Here is a 15,889-nt window from a genome sequence, read left to right as displayed (position 1 = left end):
CGAAATGCAAGGTTGCTTGAAGTTATAAGTATTCGTTGTGAATTTTATCGAGGTTATTCTAAATTTTGTGAAAAATGCATAAAGTTACAAGATCTGATCAAGCATCGGGTGCTCAGAGAAAAAATAGACCCAAAAAAAGAAGACAATCTTTCAACCCTAAGACTGCAGAGGTAGACGAGAAATCTTTCACCAGCACGTCTGCGAAAAAACTGAGGAGTCAAGACGAAATACACGTGCCAGAAGACGGTACTCTTGAGTATGCCATTATAGACTTTTTTTAGTATTTTTAACACTATCAACTTTAGTGAAGTGCGGTAATATAATAAATGAAAATGGACAGGACAAAGTGTGTAATGGTAAAGTTGATTTTAAACAGTGTGTGAAATTTGGTCTTGGATTTAAAATTCAGGTGGAATGCGAAAATTGTATGCCGAGAGAAATTTTATCATGCCGAAAAATTGGTAGATCATACGAAATAAATCGCAAGTTTATTTTTGTGATGCGAATACTAGGCTTAGGACTTGCTGGATGTAAAATATTCTGTGGTTTGATGGATATAAGTTCCTCATTCTTGAATGCATCAACGTACAATTTTTATGTTGATAGAATACATGAGTGCGTCATAACTGTTGCCGAATCAATTTTGTTGTCTGCTGCAAATCAATAAAAAAAATTAACGTGTGATGAAAATAATGTTGAAGATACGACAGATGTTAGCGTGTCAGGTGATGGCACGTGGAAAAAACGTGGGTTTGCATCATTATACGGTGTAAGTACGATTATTGGCTACTATTCTGGAAAAGTTATAGATGTTTTTATAAAAAGGTTCTATTGTAAATTGTGTGAAACGTGGAAAAAACAACTTACCACGGTAGAGTATGAAGAGTGGCAAGAGGAACACGTGCAAAAAAAACGAATGTAGAACCAATCACCAAGGACCATCTGGTAACATGGAAGTATCATCAATCGTTTCAATGTTTCAACGATCTTTAGAAAAATTTGGCCTAAGATACAAAAATTATATTGGCGACGGGGATTCCAAAACATACTCCGGAGTTCTTAATGCCAAACCTTACGGCGAAAATTTTGAAACAAATAAAAAAGAATGCGTCGGACATGTACAAAAAAGAATGGGTACCCGTTTACGCAATTTGGTCAAAAATACAGTGGAAATAAAAGAAACTAAAACCGGTAAAATAATAAAAAAAAAAAAATTCTTTCTGGTAAAGGCAAACTTACCGGCAAATTGATTGATAAATTAACAGTTTATTACGGATTAGCTATAAGAAGAAACTGTGATTCGGCACAAAAGATGAAAGACGCAATATGGGCAACTTAAGTAGATATACAAGGAGAGTTCTGGATAGAAACACCTTCTTTACCGACCAAGCCGACCAGTCCGCCTATATATGTATTAGGGTGGGTCAAAAAAATCAAGTATTTTTTTTTTTGGATTCGACACACGAAAACTAGTTCCTAGCTACCTCTAGAAAGTACTTACCAAATCTAAGCTCTTAATATTAACGGGAAGATTATGCTCATCATAGTTTTCCATTTTCAATTTAGTCTTATATAAAAATGGCCATATCTTATCACCAATAGATTGTTAAATTAGTTGCATCGTCAATATTTATAGGAAATTGAACGCTCTACAAAAATGGTCTCTTATACTTTTTTCATTAATCTAACCATTTAAAAGATATTCAAGGTGAAAGGTTGAAGTATTTTAAGGAAAATAACTTTTTGTTTTGAATTTTGTAACTTACTAAAAAATAATTATTGTCAAATGAGTTTCAGATATTTTCATAGGAAATTGAACGCTCTACAAAAAAGGTTTCTTGTGGTTAATCGATTACTGTAACCATTTAGAAGATATCCGCAGTAGAATCCCAATGCCTGTTGATTTTAATAGATTTTAAATAATTATTTCCAATTTATCCATTTATTTGATGGATTTTGAGATAATTTATGATCTATTCCAGAAAGAGAAGGTTTTTATTTAAGAAATATCATCAAATATATCAGCAGAAAAAAAAAATTCTATTTTACCATATGAAATTTTATAATTCAATACAGTATTGATACAAAAATATATTTTTTCTTTTTGTTTAAGTTATAAAAATTGACTTTTATTGCAATTCGGAAATTTTGCTCGATGTTCCTTGACAACTTGCAATAAATATTGAAACTGGTCTTCGTTTTTTGTCAAGCATTGGTTGTATTCAGATACCAGCGCTACTCCACGCTCTGCTGCGTCATTTACAACTTTTAATTGCCTAAAATAGTCTTCATTTTCTTTATAACTGTCATCGGAAGTCCACAATTCAATGTCAAGATCAAGAAAATCATATGGTAGGTCGAATATTTTAAATAAATTCAATGATCTCTGAGAAATAAAGTCACTCAAATCCTTTTGAATGATTGAATTTATGTTCTTTCGATCGATTTCAAATCTTTTAACTTTAGATTTAATACCATCTCGAGTTTTTACAGCTTCGACTATTTTCTTTTTCATATCAAGTGGAACAGTATTATCAAACAGTGATAAAATGGCGAGTTCATCATTTAAATACCACAAATGTGAAGTCATTTTGTCAATAGTTGCTGATGAAATTGAAGCATCAATCTTTTTGTATTCAATCAGTTGTTTTAAAAATTCTAAATCGTTATTAGCAGCTGCAATCGCAGAAGTTGATGAAAACCAAGCCTTCAAATATACCATTACTGTAAAAATGCAAATCTGCCGTAGACTATTCAATTCTCTGGTAGTGAGATCAAACTCATCTCTAAAAATAAATATTCTTAGGCTATAGATGGCCTTCGCCATCCATCTTGCATGATGAAATATATTCTCAAACAAAAGATAAGACATTACTTGCAAACTGTCATTCTTTCGAAATAAACTCAGATTCTCATGAATATTGTAAAAATTCATAAATTGAATGGATAAATTGGAAATAATTATTTAAAAACTATTAAAATCAACAGGCATTGGGATTCTACTGCGGATATCTTCTAAATGGTTACAGTAATCGATTAACCACAAGAAACCTTTTTGTAGAGCGTTCAATTTCCTATGAAAATATCTGAAACTCATTTGACAATAATTATTTTTTAGTAAGTTACAAAATTCAAAACAAAAAGTTATTTTCCTTAAAATACTTCAACCTTTCACCTTGAATATCTTTTAAATGGTTAGATTAATGAAAAAAGTATAAGAGACCATTTTTGTAGAGCGTTCAATTTCCTATAAATATTGACGATGCAACTAATTTAACAATCTATTGGTGATAAGATATGGCCATTTTTATATAAGACTAAATTGAAAATGGAAAACTATGATGAGCATAATCTTCCCGTTAATATTAAGAGCTTAGATTTGGTAAGTACTTTCTAGAGGTAGCTAGGAACTAGTTTTCGTGTGTCGAATCCAAAAAAAAAAATACTTGATTTTTTTGACCCACCCTAATATGTATACATCCCAGACGCAAACCCTTGAAGTTACCCCCCACTCTCGTAAGATAAAACGTACTCTGCCGGCCGTTCGTCGGTAAGACTGTCGGTAAAAAATCCTCCAAAAGACCATGATTGTCGGTAAAAAATCCTCCAAATGACCATGATCGTCGGTAAAAATGCCTGAAATTGCCGTGGTGTTACCCCTGGTGGGATAAGTTGTGTTCATTGTCGGTAAGGAAAGCATGCTCATCGAGCGGGGATCGATAACCGCATTACCGAGCGCACTCCGTGAATCCTCAGGCGTTCGAGCGGTCCCCGTGGATCCTCGAACGTTCGACCGAGAATCCTGGCTTGTGTCAGGTTTTGAGAGCTTCCGGAAGGTTTGAGAAGATTCTCACGGCCTTGAACGAATGTAGGCTGACATACAATGCGTTCGACAAGTTTCGACTTGACGGCGAGCGGCATGCGGTCAAAGGATTTCGATGCGACGTTGAATTTGAGACAAACAATTCTCGGAATCGAGCGGCATGCGGTCAAAGAATTTCGGTGCGACGTTGAATTTGAGACAAACAATTCTCGGAATCGTCCGACGAAAACAATTCTCGGAATCGTCCGACGAAAACAATACTCGGAATCGTCCGACGAGTTTCGACTTGACGGCGAGCGGCCTGCGGACAACAGATTGCGGTGCGACGTTGAATTTTGGAAGGTTCTGACGTACAATCGATGACACATCATTTCGGTAGCTTCTAGAAGTTTTTCAAGGATTCTGTGTACCTGGTGGGAGGAATACGGATATGAAAGGCTGAAATTCAGGTCCGAAAGACAGTCTTGCACCTTCAGCTCTCATGAAGAAAACTCCAAGTAAAGCAGAACTAAAACAGCGAATCGATCTGTTCTTAAAAAATATTCACGACTTGAAAACCATTGTGAATCAGAAGTCAGAACTAAACAAAGTGACAAAAAAGTTCGTAAATCTAAATTTATCAAAAAAAACACGTAACTGTTGAACATTAAAAAAATGGATTTCACAAAACTGAACAAAGTGGCAAGCATGACCGAATTCCTGCCGACAAAGAAATTGACGGAGCTAGAAATTTTCAAAATCTACAAAGTCACCAATATCCGACGAGTCCAAACGAGGTTTGGACAGCGTATCGTCACAGATCTGAACGATAAATTCAGCATATTCTTACCGGCACGGATTGTGCGACTGCTCAACGAGGACGAGACTCAGTACCAGAAATTGACGCAGACGATGGAGGAGGAGCGGCTGCTCTTGCAGTATCTGGGCGGCCAGTATGGGCAAATCGAGTTCAAAGATGCGTCGACTCTCGCCTAACTTGTACACCGTACCAGGACAACGTGTACAGCGTCTCCTTCTTACACTACTGTTCCAATTATATATGTATAGAAGAATCAATTACAATAATTAACATTTGAGAAAATTGAACAATTGATCGATGTAAAATTTTTTTCAAAAAATGTTTTATTGAATAAACAAAAAATGCGTATTCATTTTTTTTTGTTCTCTTCAACGTTTTAGTCTACTAATGATCTGAAACAGAGAAAAAAAAACAAGTAATGTAATTTTAGAAAATTGAAGAAACCTAGGATCATGTAAGTTTTATAATTGTTATGATACAAAAATAAAGAAAGCAAATAAATTTTGTCAACATCATGAAACTATTGTATCACCCGATACTTTGAAAACGAAAAATTATCAAAAATGAAAAAAAATTGTTGTTTTTTTGTTAAGATGTAATATCAGCTTACACTTTGCGAAACCACCAGGTGCCGTCAGATTCCTGTTCCAGCACCGTCAATACTCCTGCCTGGTGCACGTAGATTTCACTTTCGTTGTTTTCAAAAGCAGCAATTGCGATTTCGATCCCGTTCATAAGTAAGTTGACCGGTAATCGACACGTCCATTCTCGTGGCACTCTGATGGTGGCCGTAATCCGTACGTACTCTATGTCTGAGGAGACATCAAAAAATGAACACACATACGTTTGAAGTTTTGATTGTCTATTGTTAAAATTTGAGAAAATAATTCCATCAGACGTCCAAAGTCTTGATTGCCCATTACAGAAGCTTAAAAAAATTGTAATATTCTGATACAACTCACCGATCGAGATGGTGGTGAAATTATTTGAACAATTTGTTGAAGCAAGCTGAAAAAAAAAACGCACACCCGTTAAATTATTTCTATTCACTCAAGTAAGATCGAAAATTGTTGTACACTCAAGGTAAAAACTGTATGAGTGCACTGATTTCAATCACCCACCTTGACGGTTTGCAAGTTCAACTGCTAATGAATTCATCAGACGGACGGAGCACCCCACTCTGCGTACAGCTTCTTCGTATGTCTTAGGTTCACGATTAAACTAATACCAAATCATAGAGTGGTTGACACTTGTCGGTTACGTTTGCAGGATATATCCTTCTCACTCTGCCCTACTGCACTAGTGCGTAGGCCTGGAAATCGTGAAACTGACACCGTGGGCAAAGTAAAACATCCCCGTAACGCTCCTGGAGAACGATATCTACTAGGCCTATCACAGTTGCATGTATAACTCTAGCGATTAGTTCACACTCACAGCTCTCTCTCGTACATGAGGCGTGTGAAACTCCTTCGCCAAATTCCAAGAACTGCCTTTCTATCTTCCACGCGCTGCAGGTTCATTCGAGTAATATCTTGAAATTTTTTTCGCTCAAGAATATTGCATACGGTTGTTCCCGAACTTTCGGTAATGTGTGTGTGAGTCACGTCGGTGTTTACCCATAAAAGAGACCGGGTCAGCGTAGAGCGGTCATTGTAGAGCAAGCTTTGTAACTCTATCTTTGTCAAGTGTGTGTGATCGAAAGAAGAAGAAGAAACATGGATTCCGAAAAGTGTTTGAAATTAATACAAATTATGGAAACGGCGTTCAAGATTTTATCTGAAAAATCGTCACCGGTAGAAATTGCAAAATGGATTCGATTCGGAACCCAAAATACCAGGCTTTTGAATAAAATCTTACGTAACAACGTCTCAACGATCGGGGAGAAGACAAGAATTTTGACTACAATTGGAATTCTGAAATCGTTGACAGTCAAATTTCAACAATTTCAAAAAGTGGGTGACGAATTACGAAGCCGACGAAGAAGCGATCGAGTACGGTGGGAAGATTTGGAGACAGCTTTCGAGAGTTGAATTCGAACGGGAGCCATTATCAATCTGCGGCATGAAGATTTGAACAGGTTTTTGGAAGATGCGAAACACCTCGTCGTTGCAAGACTGAAGAAAATGCTACGAAAAGTGGGAAGTTTAAAAGCAAACTGTGTCTTGTGTTGTAAATTCAATATAACGAAAAACGCTGAACTTGTTGAGGAAATGAAATATTTTAACACCAGAAACCAGATCATCCTCCAGCCAGCTGACATACACGGGTGATTCGAAGAGAACGTAAAGCAAAAAGTGTTGGCCAACGTGGAAGATTTTCAAGAGAGAGACTCTGATTGGTCGCTGACCGAAATAATCAATTTGACTGTAAATATCAACAAGTACGTGCCACTGCGAGGCGGTGTGTTCACATACACACCACTACCCAAAGATATTCAAGATAAGAAGGCTGTCGTTAACATCCGAAACAAAGACGCGTATTGCTTCCTCTGGTCGGTCACCGCAGCCCTCTTTCCAGCCAACAACAATCCCAGCGAAATCACTTCGTATCCACATTTCAGCTCAGTGCTACAATACGACGGTTTGCATTTTCCAATGTCTTTAGACCAGATTCCAAAATTTGAGAATCTTAACAAACTTTCAATTAACGTTTACGGTGTAGACAGTGCGGAAAAACAAAAGCCCAGTGAAATTGTACCCATTTATTTGAGTCGAAACAAGTCTGACATGCCTACAATCCATCTTTTAGTAATATAGTCTGAAAACGACGACGATGACGATGATAGTATGGAAAATGTTGAAAAGAATGTAACACATCATTTTGCATGGATTCGGAATTTATCACGGTTGACAAGTTTCCAAATTTCTAAACGTAATGGTCGTACTTGGTTGTGCGATAGGTGTCTATCACACTTCCAATCTGAAAGGTGTTTGATCAAGCACAATGTAGATTGCATGAATTTGAATAAAACCAAAGTTATCTTACCGACAGAACAGGACAAGATTCTCAAATTTAAAAATTTCAAGCACAAAGAAACCGTTCCGTTCTGCGTTTACGCAGATCTAGAATGTTTACTGCAGCCCACACATGAAAGTTTTGGGGAAAATAGAACAATTTATCAGAAGCATCTTCCGTATAGTATAGCTTACTATCTGCATTGTGCGTGTAACGATTCGCTTTCAAAATTCAAAATTAATCGCGGAGAAACTTGCATCCAATGGTTTGTGAACGAGTTAAAGGCATTGGCACTTTCGTTAGAGGGATATTACAAGACTGTTGTACCGATGGAACCACTAAATTTCAATCAGATCAATGAATTTGATTTATCGGCAGTCTATCATATTTGTGAAAAACCGTTTACGCCTACAGACGTGAAACATCGGGATCACTGTCATTTCACGGGAAAGTACCGTGGTGCTACTCACCGCAGCTGTAATCTAAATTACCAAAATTCGCACACCATCCCAGTGATATTCCACAATCTTTTGGGTTACGATTCGCATTTTCTGATCAAAGCCCTGGGTACGTCATTCGAAGGTACTGTTAAACTATTACCTGTCAACAAAGAAAAGTACACTTCCTTCACTAAATTCGTTAAGGGAACGGATGTAACGTTCCGTTTCATAGATTCGTACCGTTTCATGCCTAGCAGCCTCGATAAATTATCGTCGTATCTGGACGATTGTCAAAAAACAATAACACGTAAATTCTACAGTAGCTTGAACAAATTTCGGTTATTGACTAGGAAAGGTGTCTTCCCGTACGAATACATAGACAGTTGGGAGAAGCTCGAGGAGAAACATTTACCAGCCAAAGAACAGTTTTATTCAAAATTGAACGACCGGAATATATCAGACGACGATTACGCACACGCGTGCGACGTATGGCAAACTTTTAACGTCCAAACTTTGGGAGAGTATTCGGACTTGTATTTACAGACGGACGTGTTTTTACTGACGGACGTGTTTTTACTGGCTGACGTTTTTCAAAATTTTCGACAGAATTGTTGGACGACGTACAAACTGGACCCGTTACATTACTACACAGCGCCCGGTCTGTCGTTTGATGCAATGTTAAAATGTACAGGCATCGAACTCGAGCTTCTCACCGACATAGGCATGGTTGTGTTTATCGAAAAAGGTGTTGAGGACTCGGGACTGACGGGTTTATATAACTGAAGTATACGAGAAATAAGGTATGAAATAGTAGGATAGCGAGAGCGTGTGTTTAGGAGCGTGTCTGCTCTGTGGCCCGTGTCCACAAGTACTGACTCAGCGGTCGTCTACGACTCTATAGAAACACCATAGGTGGCGCGACCTAAAGGCACGTTTTCACAACAAAAGGTATTCGTGGTGGTGTATCACAGTGTTCGAACAGATACGCAAAGGCCAACAACAGGTACATGGGAGAGGAATTCGATCCTGAGGTCGAAGAATCTTATCTCATGTACTTTGACTTTAATAATTTGTACGGTGCTGCTATGAGCTTTGCTCTGCCATACAGTTCCTTCGAATGGGTATCAGACTTCAGACAATGCGACGTTCTTACCATCTCCGACGATGCGGAGTTTGGTTACGTGCTGGAGGTAGATTTGGAATATCCTGCGGAACTGCATGAAACTTATAAGGATTTACCATTGTGTCCGGAGCACTTTGTACCTCCGATTTCGACCAATAAACAGCCAAAATTGACGCCCACGCGATTTTTCAAGAAAAACTACGTTGTTCACTACAGCGTTTTGAAACAATGCTTACAATTAGGCTTAAAATTACTCCAAATTCACAGAGTTCTCAAATTCAGGCAAACCCCGTGGCTCAAAAAATATATAGATTTGAATACCGATTTGCGAAAAAAATCTGACAACGAATTTGCGAAAAATTTTTACAAGCTAATGAACAACGCAGTTTTTGGCAAAACTATGGAAAACGTGCGAAAGTACAGAGATGTTCGATTGATCACCGAATGGGATGGACGGTACGGTGCGAGAGCTACCACAGCCAAGCCTAATTTTCACAGCTGCACCGTTTTCGACAAAGAGATGGTTATCGTCGAAATGAGTAAGACGAAAGTCAAATTGAATAAACCATTGTATGCAGGTTTCTCCATCCTGGATCTATCTAAAACATACATCTATGATTTTCATTACAATTACATTAAGCAGAAATTTGGCAACCGAGCAAAATTAATCTACACGGATACCGACAGTTTGATTTACAATTTTACCGTCCCCGACATATACGAACACATAAAGGAAGACTTGCACAAATTCGACACGTCGGATTATCCTCTTGACAACGTTTACGGAATACCTCGAGCAAACAAAAAAGTTCTCGGCTTGATGAAAGACGAGAATAACGGGAGAATCATGTCGGAATTTGTAGGGTTACGAGCTAAATTGTACGCATTCCGAGTCTTGGGAGATGAAAAAGACAACAAACGTGCCAAAGGTGTTAGAGGATCAGCGTTAAGAAAAATAACCTTCAACGATTATTTGGACTGTGCGTTGAAACGTGAAAATCTATCCTCTAATCAGCATTTGATATTGAGTCGAAAGCACGAGGTATATACCGTAGAACAGCAGAAAGTAGCACTGAGCTGGAATGACGACAAGCGGATCGTGTTTCAAAACACGACCGACACGCTTCCGTGGGGTTACAAGCCTGCACCGTAGCTTTATAATTACCGTAATCTGTGTAGGACTTAATTTATAACTGTACCATGATGTATAAAGTATTATTATTATTATGTAGGGCTTAATTTTTACAACTGTACCATGATGTATAAAATATTATTATGTAGAATGGTTAATAAGAACGCTCCGAAGTATAAAAAAATTGTACAACGATGCATGTGTCTGTTGATTGTCTAAAAAAACAAAGATGCATACTTGTCATGTGTCGGGTATTGTTTAGAGAGAAGGCAAAAAGATATGGATCATCGATGTGGGATCCGCGAATTAGTGATGAGAACGAGTGTGAATGAAACGAAAGTGTTGTTGAAATGGAGAGAGATAATGATTACCGATAAACGAGACTTTTATTGGTTTCGATGTGGCGATACAGACCGTATCGCAAGAGAACGTTACAGAGAGTGAAGATTTTACAGAGCGAGAGAACACATAGATTATACACATACATGATTTCGAGATAGTAGACAATACATGAGATACAGCTGATGGGTTTTGAGTCGCGACACGGGCAAGCGGCGAGATTTGACGCAGAGACGGCAAGTAAACATTGCACGCGAGTGTGCGTACATGTGCGAGGACGATTTTGAGTATCGCGAGACACACATTTAACTATTCGATACCTTGCCGAAACATACCGCCCGCTTCGCTATCGGTAACGATCGCGAAATTAGATTATGCCGCCCGCCGTGCGTTATTTATTCTTAGAGTCAATAATAGTCTTAAGAGGACACTGGAAGCACACACAATTTTACGATTGGACGTTTTAACACAGAGGATTTCGTTTTAACGGTCACAACGCGAACGAGACCGTCGGTTCCCGGATGCACTTCGATCACTTTCGCGAGGGGCCACACAGATGGAGGTAGATTTTCGTTTTTTACGAGAACGATGGATCCGATTTTGATGTTCCCGTGATGAGTCTGCCATTTCGAGAGGTTTTGGAAGGACTGAAGATACTCCGTACTCCACCGTTTCCAAAAATGCTCCAGCATTTGACGCGAGTGTTGCCAATGCGATAGCCGTTGAACTGGCACCTCGATGAGTGTCGGCTCAGGAATTGTGTTCAATGCTGAGCCGACGAGAAAGTGTCCTGGAGTCAAGGCACTTGGATCCCGTGGATCGTCCGAGATAGCGCAAAGAGGTCGAGAATTAAGCGTGGCTTCTACTTGCGTGAGGAACGTCGCGAATTGCTCGAACGTTTGAGTAGCTTCTCCGATGACTCGTTTGAGGTGAAATTTGACTGATTTCACTCCGGCTTCCCATTTTCCACCGAAATGAGGCGCGGAGGGAGGATTGAACCGCCACTGGCTTCCGTGTGATGCGAGGATGTTTGCGATTTCTGAGAACTCCTTTGACGATGCAGCGAGAAGACGGCGAAGTTCTGAGTCTGCGCCGACGAGATTCGTTCCACAATCGCTTGCGATTCAGGCACAAATTCCTCGTCGAGATGTGAAGCGTTTGTACGCCGCGATGAATGCCTCCGTCGTGTAGTCCGAAACTAGCTCGAGATGCACAGCCGAGGTCGTGAAGCAGATGAAGATAACGATATATCCCTTGCATGATTTCGCTCCTCTTCCGCGGGAGGCTCGAATCGAGAATGGACCAGCGTAGTCAACGCCAGAGTGAAGAAACGGCCTTGATTGCGTGACTCGAGACTGAGGGAGTTGGCCCATCTGTTGGCTGCTGAGGGTGGCGCGATGACGCGCACAAGGAACGCAACGATGTATGAACATGCGGATCGGTACTCTTCCTCCCAGGATCCAGTACCGCTGTCGGATTGTAGCGAGAGTGAGTTGCGGACCTCCGTGGAGCGTCAACCGATGATGATGATCGATGATCAATGTGGAGAACGATGATTCGCGAGGCAAGATGAACGGGTGCTTTTCGTCATACGAAAGCAATGAGTGATTCAGTCGACCACCGACTCTGAGGAATCCGTTCGAATCGATGAACGGCGTGAGTCGCGATAGTGGATGACTTCGAGTGAGACTTAAGCTTGTCTCGATTTGGCGACTTTCTTCTGCAAAGTACGCCTGCTGGGTCACCTTGGTCCAAAACAGTTGGGCGTCGCTCAATTCGAGAGTAGAGATCGGTCCGACAGTGATAGACGTGTTTACGCGATTCGATGTCGTCTTCGCGAGGAACCGATTTGCTGCGCGTTTACACAATGATGTGACTTTGAGGATAGTCGATAGTTTTGAGTAGCGATCGACGAGATCCCAGATTTGTAGCGGCTTAGCAGTTGCGATGTGCGTCGACAGCCCTTTTCTTTCCTCGAGATGAATGTTTTCTTCCGGTCGCGGAGATAAGGATGGCCAATTGACAGAAGGCTTCGAGAGCCAGGATGGTCCGAAGGTCCAAAGTTCTGATTTTTGGAGTTGCTCCGGAGATGCACCACGAGACGCAAGATCAGCGGGGTTTTCAAAACCCGAGATGTGATACCAACGAGCGCGCGCGAACTCTTGGATTTCCGTTACGCGATTACGAACGAATTCCTTCCACCGCGATGGGTGGCTTTTGATCCACGCGAGCGCGACTGTGGAATCCGTCCACAGATAAACCGGGGTGTTTTCGAAATTAAGAGTCTTGTCCACATGACACATCAACCGGACGAGAAGATTCGCAGTACAGAGTTCGAGACGAGGAATTGTCACCTTCTTTAGCGGCGCTACTTTAGTTTTCGCGCACACTAGTGAAACGCTCACTTCGTGAGTGTTGATATACGTTCGCGCGTAGATCACTGCGCCTAATGCACTTTGAGAGGCGTCCGCGAAACCGTGGATCTCTATCCCGAGAGATGCTGAACTTAACCCGATCCATCGTGGGATGGTGATAGCTGAGATGCCTTGAAGATCTTGTAGAAACTCGATCCATCGCGAGGACAATGAAGCTGAGAGCGGCTCGTCCCAGTCGAAACCGAGTGCCCACAATTCCTGCATAAAGATTTTGGCTCTGATCGTGATCGGCGAGAGCCATCCGAGAGGATCGAAGAGCTGCGCGGTTTGTGAGAGAACTTTTCGTTTCGTGAAATTGTCCCGAGTTTGATGAATTTGCGGAGAGAACGCGAACGCGTCGATGTCTGGTCTCCACGCAAGACCGAGAGCCTGAAAGAATGGACTTTGATCGAGATTCAGATGCATCGCGATCTCTTGATGGTTTCGAGAAATGTCAACGAGAGTTTCTGGGTGGCTTGAAGTCCACTTTTGAAGTTCAAAGCCGCCCGCCTTGAGCAATTGATTGAGTTCGTTGATTTTCTCGCGACCTTGATCAACGTCCTCTGCTCCTGAGAGGATGTCGTCGACGTACGTGTTCTCGAGAATGACGTGGCTCGCAAAGGGATACTGCTTACCTTCGTCCTGAACGAGTTGATGAAGAACACGGATCGCGAGATACGGAGCGCTTGCAAGACCATACGTTACCGTAGTCAGTTGATATTCTTCAATCGGTAGCTCTGGTTCTTCCCTCCAGAGGATTCGCTGAAAATCTTGGTCATCATTGTGGACCAAAATTTGTCGGTACATCTTGACGATGTCTGATGAGAACGCGACTGGATATTGTTGCCAGCGTAAGAGAACGTCCGCGAGGTCGGTTTGCACTTTTGGACCGACGAGAAGATTGTCATTGAGAGAGAGTCCGAGGTTGGTTCTTTGAGACCCGTTGAACACGACACGCAACTTTGTTGTTGAACTGCTGTCGCGAACTATACCGTGATGGGGAAGATAAAACACGCGGGAATTGTCTTCAGGTGTATTGATAGCGCGACGCATGTGCCCGAGTTCACGATATTCACGAAGGAAGCTCGAGTAAGCCTCCTTGAGTTTCGCGTCGCTACCGAACCGTTTCTCCAAACGAAGGAGCATTTGATGCGCGGGATTCCGCGAGTTGCCGAGCTCTACCGAATTGTCCTTGAGCGGCAGCCGAACTACGTAACGACCGGTCGCAGTTCGAGAAACCGTTTCGCGAAAGTGTTGCTCACAACGCTCTTCTTCGGAAGTTAGTGCCAAAGGTTTCGACACTTCTTCCTGCTTCCAAAACTGCTGCACGAGATCGAGCAGTTCGTGATCGAGGGAGCATTGGAAGCCTTGGACTGCGCCATACGAGGGGCTTGCTGCTTCCGCTGAAACGCAGCCGGAGAGGACCCAACCGAACTGAGTTTCTTGCGCGATTGGTGTTCCTGGTGCTCTTCTTCGAACTCCTTGACCAATGATGTTGCTGTAGATGTCAGCTCCGAGAATTACGTCCATTTGACTGGGATGTGCAAAGCTTGGATCCGCGAGGTTGAGTCCTCGTAGATGAGGCCAGTCTTCGACGAGAAGTCGAAATGAGGGTAGATACGATGTGAGTCGTGGAAGCACGAGTGCCTCCACCTGACACGAGAACGAGGTGTGAGCACGAGATTGGAGTTGCAATGTCGCGATGCCGCGAGTCACGGCCGATTGATGGGCTCCGACGCTAATGATCGGTATCGTTGCTTGATGCCGACTTAGTCGCAATTGTTGCGCTAGTGACTCCGTGACGACTGAACTTTCGGATCAAGATGATTCATCTTGACCTTGGAGATTTGTTGATTGAAGTTATTCTTGGATATGAAGGTCACAACTCAAAACACTTTTTATCGTGTTAACGTTTCGGCCCTGGTGGGGGCCCTCCTCAGAACAATTTTATTTAAATATCTGTCACGAACAAAATAAAATAAAATAATGTACAAATAGGTTTGACAAAATAAGACATATTGGTGTAAATAATATGCAAAGGTGTTGAAGCAAGTATAAAAGAGGAATTACCTCATATGAGATGACACTTCCATTTACATAAATGCGTGTTGGTAATTGATGAATAAATAGAATAAAACAGGTAATAAAGACAAAAACCGAAACACACTACGTTCGCGACACGTAATTCTTCCAAAGTCACCTGTTTTATTTGGCCATGTAGGAAATGTGATACGATACTTTGTTGATGCATTGTCCTGTGTATCTCCCACTGATCTTAGATACTCATCTACTGGTGTTGGGACTGGGTAGTTAGCACTCTTCACATATGATAACAACCTTTCTTCATTGAAAGTTGTTTCACCTCGGTGTGCTTTTATTGCTACTTTTCTTGCATAAAGATGTTGTGTACAATACCACGTGAACATTGATTTTGATACAAACTTAGCAAAACTTTTATCGACTGTGTGAATGACGTCGTATTGTCGTTCTACTAGAGGGATAAATCCCTCAAAGCTGTCTGCAAAATCATTTCTCGCTGCGTATGGTACTAGTCCTTCGAAACCTTCTGTGTCGAAATCTAACCACATAGGGTCATTTTTCGGAGTGGTTTCCACCGTTGATAGCTTCTTTGGCTGAGGTTTTGAACCAATTTCTGGCTTTGGTGCCGTAGCGATTGGTCCTGGTAATGGTTTTGGTTTGGAACCGCCACCTCGTCCTTTCCCATTCCGGGAAGGTCCGCCTCTACCTCTGCCTCTAAATCCTCCTCTGCTAGAAGAAGATCCTTCGTCTGTAGCTGATGGTATGCTTTCGTTAGCTGATTGTTGTTGGTGTTGATTCATATTGAAATATGTAATTCAACTTTC

At 41.2% G+C, this 15,889-nt stretch overlaps 1 protein-coding gene across 1 annotated transcript; it reads right to left on the bottom strand.

Moving 5' to 3' along the window:
* Window positions 1-4,998: 4,998 nt before the first annotated feature.
* On the bottom strand, window positions 4,999-15,865 carry LOC124293009. The gene is made up of 5 exons (XM_046731904.1): window positions 15,226-15,865; window positions 11,744-14,830; window positions 11,120-11,698; window positions 5,233-5,434; window positions 4,999-5,014 (listed from the first exon to the last, which is right to left on the bottom strand). Exons 1-5 carry the CDS (start codon window positions 15,863-15,865, stop codon window positions 4,999-5,001), a joined length of 4,524 nt encoding a protein of 1,507 aa, XP_046587860.1.
* Window positions 15,866-15,889: the final 24 nt, after the last annotated feature.

This window comes from Neodiprion lecontei, chromosome 2, assembly GCF_021901455.1.
Source record: "Neodiprion lecontei isolate iyNeoLeco1 chromosome 2, iyNeoLeco1.1, whole genome shotgun sequence".
Taxonomy (NCBI): Eukaryota; Metazoa; Arthropoda; class Insecta; order Hymenoptera; family Diprionidae; genus Neodiprion; species Neodiprion lecontei.
This window is presented reverse-complemented; position numbering and strand designations above follow the sequence as displayed.